At 37.2% G+C, this 5173-nt stretch overlaps 1 protein-coding gene across 1 annotated transcript; it reads left to right on the top strand.

Annotated features, from left to right (window-relative positions):
* The first annotated feature begins 3132 nt into the window (after positions 1-3132).
* LOC128033794 (uncharacterized) lies at positions 3133-4937 on the top strand. The gene is made up of 4 exons (XM_052621937.1): positions 3133-4152; positions 4291-4405; positions 4517-4672; positions 4774-4937. Exons 1-4 carry the CDS (start codon positions 3133-3135, stop codon positions 4935-4937), a joined length of 1455 nt encoding a protein of 484 aa, XP_052477897.1.
* The last annotated feature ends 236 nt before the right edge of the window (positions 4938-5173 follow it).

Raw genomic sequence — 5173 nt, forward strand, 5'->3', positions numbered from 1 at the left:
CTAGAAAAGCTTTATGTAACCCTCTCCAAGTTGTGAATGAACGTGGCGGCATATAATATAACCAGTCCTTTGCCAAACCTTGTAACGAGAAAGGGAAGGCTCGGAGCTTGATTTGTTCCTCTTCAATGCCATCTGGCTGCATAGTTGAACAAGTAATTATGAATTCATTAATATGGCGGTAAGGGTCCTCACCTGGTAGTCCATTGAATTTCGGCAACAAATTTAGGAATCCTGAATTGAGCTTTAATGGCCTATCAAGGGCGGGATACGTGATAGATGGTGGTTGCGCGGCCAAGTTAGGTGTGGCCAATTGCTTCAAGGTTTGGTTGGCCATGTTGATATCCTCTGAAACGTTAGGCTCAACGTGGGAGATGGAATGTTCGACTTGCCGATCAGTGATGTTAACAGGGTCTTTCGATGTTCGTCGTCCGCTCCTTAATAACATATACTAAAGGGACTAATCTACCTGCATAAACAAAAACAAGAAAACAAAGAGTTCTAAAAATCAAATAGATTTGACTACATCGCTTCCCCAGTAACGGCGCCAAAATTTGGTAGCTGTCGTTTACGACTGCCAAATTAAATCCGCTACTTAACCAACATTAACTGGTAATATAGGGTAAATAGGGAATCGTCCCACGAAGAAGCTTGCAATAAATCTATTTGAAGTGATTTGAAATTAAAGTAATGTAAAATGCATGCAAGAAAGGAGAAAAATGGGGGGTTTCGATTGCTAAAAATAATCTAAAGTAGCGAATAAGCTTTAGCTCAAATTGTGAATGCTGAAAATTTATCAAGAAAAAAATGCTTAGTTATCGACACCTTAATCCACCTAGCAGAAATCCTTTGCAACCTTAAATTATTCTAATAAACCAAATCAGCAGCAAGGCTGAAAAATCACTTACGAAGCGACTTTCTATCCTTAGTAAATTGTTCAATTAGAGAACGTTCATAATCAAAACCTACCTTTAATTATCTCTGTGTCGACTTATTAAAGGTTTTTTTAGAGTTTTAGAGACTTCGCCTGGCATTAACCAAAGAAAATCCACCAGCGGCTTCTAAAATTAAATCTGAAGTTGTCTTAATTAGCTGCGGCCAATTAATCATCATTAATTCTAAGCTTAATTAAGAAGTTCGATTTCTCAATTTTCACTTAAATGATTATAAGAAAAATTCCCAAATTAAATAGGTGATCAATCCAATTGACTTAGAAAAATTCCTTGGGAGATAAAAACAAACAATTCAAGAATGCCGAATTCGATTTTAGAACAAAATAAATTTTCAAATCACTTGTGCTCGGTTTCATAAGTATCTAACTAAGCCTAAGTAAATTAGCCACTCATAGCAAGTAAAACAAAACAAGAATCAATTGTAAACAACATGAATTACAAACTGAATCTTGGAAAGGGAAGTTCCTCAAGTCGTCAGGTTTCCCTTCTCTCAATTAGCTGAAATTACTAGCTGCTACTCCAGCTACTTGATCGGGTTTTCCTGGTCCAATTTTAGAAATCTTGCTTGCTTGAGTCACACCTTTCTGCTCTGTTCTCTCTTCCTTTTTTTTCACCCCCTTTTCAGCTGCTAGTCACCTCTATTTATGGAATGATAATAACCTTCAACAATTCAAAACAAAATTTGATCTTATCCCCCTTGATCCTAGCAGAACCCGCCGCATAAAATTAGCTCCAGCCTACTAGAGTTTTATTTTCAATTAAACTCATCAAGGCTAAGTTAATTCCTTGATTCAATTGGAGTCGGCCACCGCTAGCAAGAAGGAAATTGAGAGAATTAATAATAACTCCCTTGCTGATTTTGTCGCATGTTTGGCTCTTTGTACATCCAATTGGACCAAATTTTCTTTTTGTCTCATTGTCAATTTAATTCCTTTTAAACCCAAAGATCGACCATCCTCATCCAAAGACTTTATTTACGCAAATTAAGTTCTAAATTGAACCCATGTGGACGTCCAAATGTGCCTATCCTGCGCATGGCATAAGATTAACGTTAAATTACTGAATAAATTATCATGGCATGGAACGTACTTAATGTAATTTAGGCTGATTTAAAATTCACTTAATCAAAGATTACTCAACAATTTAGATAATTTAGTTGAATAAGTTAAGCTCAAAATTGAACTTAACAGATCCATACTCAGCTACTTATAATGAGGGATGGAGAGATCACCCTAATTTTAGATATCAAAACCGAGCTACACCTCCAGGATTTGAGCAGCAAAATTCTCGACCATATAATATGTCACAACCAAACCATCAAAACCTTAGTGCTGAAACCAAAACCCATACCATGCTCGAACAAATGATGAAGATGATGTCTGACCAAAAAAAGGGGACCGATGGGAGATTCCAAGCTTTAGAAACAGCCGTGAAGCAATTGCAAACTAGAGCCTCATCAGCTGACGTTAACCTAGGGAATTTGCAAGCACAAGTGAATAATCTGTTGCCCTCACAATTAGTGGCAAATCCAAGGGATAATGTTAGTGCCGTGACTTTGCGAAGTGGGAAGGAATTAAGACCTATACTGAAAAGGCTACAAACAACAATGAGGAGAGTGAGACTGAAGTAAAAAGGGGTTCGATTTGGTAATAGAACAGAGGAGAATTTAGCCATGCCGAAGGCTGATTTACAATCATCACAAGCCGACCCAAGAGGGGCAGAAAAATCGCACCTACAATAGTCCACTGTTTCGCGTGATGCATCAAATTTTGAGCAGGAAGCGCAAACCGTCAAACCTCAAATAGAAGGACGTTTACACACTAATGATCAGCAGTGATCTTTTGTGTCGAAGGCTCCGTTTCCACAATTCTTGAGGAAGGAAAAATCAGACGACGTCAATGCCGAAATCCTTGAGACGTTTCGTAAGGTACAAGTTAATATTCCATTGATTGATGCAATTAAACAAGTGCCTAGATATGCTAAGTTTTTAAAATAATTATGCACATCTAAAAGGAAATTAATTGGAAATGAGAAAATTAGCTTAGGCAAAAATGTATCTGCGGTATTTCAAAAGAAACTCCCAACTAAATGTAAAGATCCGGGAATGTTTTCGATACCTTGTAAGATAGGATACCTTAAACTTGATTGAGCTATGCTTGATTTAGGAGCTTTTATAAATGTCATGCCTAGAAGTATCTACGACAAAGTACAATTAGGTTCATTAAAAGCAACAGGTCTGATAATTCAACTTGCAGATAGGAGTAATGCCTACCCTGATAGTGTTTTAGAAGATGTTCTAGTGCAAGTAAATGAGTTAGTCTTTCCGGCTGACTTTTATGTTTTAGACATGGGACCTAATGATAATTCGATTGATGTGCCCTTACTCTTAGGTAGACCTTTTCTTAAGACTGCTAGAAGGAAAATTGATGTTCATAAAGGAAATTTAACTATGGAATTTGATGGTGAGATAATTAAATTTAATATATTTGATGCTATGAGATATCCCACTGATATTAATTCCGTGTTTACTCTTGATGTAATTGATAATTTTGTTCAAGATGTTTATGAATTAGGGAATGAGAACGAGTTGAAAATCGTTCTAGCTAAAGGCATTTTTGATATTGATGAGCATGAATTTATCGTTTCTGATTCTTTAATTGACTCAGTTTGTGCATTAGACTCACCCAAATTGACACGATTCAAGCCGATCCTCCCTAGCCTTACGGTGACTGGTAAGCAAGTTCCTTCATTGATTTCACCACCTAAATTGGAGTTAAAAGAGCTGCCCGAAAATTTAAAGTACATCTTTTTAGGTAAAAATCAAACCTTGCCATTAATAGTGTCAAATGCTTTAACCGAAATCCAAGAATCTAACCTGCTCAGAGTTCTTAAAGAGCATAGAAAAGCCTTCGATTGGACACTAGCCGATATTAGGGGGCTTAGTACAACTTTATGCACTCACAAGATAGCCTTAGAGCCAGATTCAGTCCCCAAAAGAGACCCCCAATGCCGATTGAATCCTCCAATGATGGAGGTAGTTAAGACTGAAATTTTAAAATGGTTGGAAGCCGATGTCATTTATCCTATAGCTGATTCAAAATGGGTAAGTCCAATTCATGTTGTACCTAAGAAGGTAGGAACCACAATAGTTACCAACACAGAAGGGTTAGAGATTCCTACAAGAGTGCAGAACGGTTGGCGGGTTTGTATAGACTATAGGAAGCTAAACAAAGCCACTAAAAAGGACCACTACCCACTCCCATTCATGGATCAAATGTTAGAAAGGCTAGCTGGTCGCTCACATTTTTATTTTTTAGATGGCTATTCAGGTTATTTATAGGTACCCATCGCACCTGAAGATCAAGAGAAGACCACTTTCACTTGCCCATTCGGAACTTACGCCTTCAAGAGAATGCCTTTCGGATTGTGCAACACACCAGCCACTTTTCAAAGAGGTATCACGAGCATTTTTTTAGATTTTATTTCACATTTAATGGAGGTGTTCATGGATGACTTTACTGTTTATGGTGATTCATTTGATCAATGTTTGCATCATCTTGTGTTAGTTCTTAGGTGTTGCATTGAGACTAATCTGATATTGAATTTTGAGAAATGTCATCTCATGGTTGAAAAGGGTGTAGTGTTGGGGCATGTCGTCTCAGCTAAAGGATTAGAAGTCGACCAAGCCAAAGTCAAGGTAATTAAAAATCTACCTTATCCAAGTACTGTGAAAGGAATTTGATCCTTCTTAGGACATGTAGTTTTTACCGTCGGTTCATCAAGAATTTTTCGCAAATATTGTCCTCTTTATGTACATTGCTAGGTAAGGATGTCACATTTGAATTTAATGAGAGTTGTAAAATATCTTTTGATGAATTGAAATTGAAATTGATCACGGCTCCTATCATTCAAGGACCGAATTATGCATTACCCTTCGAGATTCTATCTGATGCTAGTGATAGGGCTGTTGGTGGGGCATTAGGATAGAGAAATGGTAAGGAGTCTTATATTATTAGGTATGCTAGTGAGCTATTAAACCCAGCTTAGTGCAATTACACCACGACCGAGAAAGAACTCTATGCCATAGTCTTTGCCTTAGAGAAATTCAGAGCGTACTTGTTAGGAGTCAAAGTTGTATTTTCTAACCATAGTGCTCTTAAATATTTGTTGCATAAAAAAAAAAGCTAAGCCCAGATTAATAAGATGGATTTTGTTTTTGCAAG

The sequence above is a fragment of the Gossypium raimondii genome, chromosome 1 (assembly GCF_025698545.1).
Source record: "Gossypium raimondii isolate GPD5lz chromosome 1, ASM2569854v1, whole genome shotgun sequence".
NCBI lineage: Eukaryota > Viridiplantae > Streptophyta > Magnoliopsida > Malvales > Malvaceae > Gossypium > Gossypium raimondii.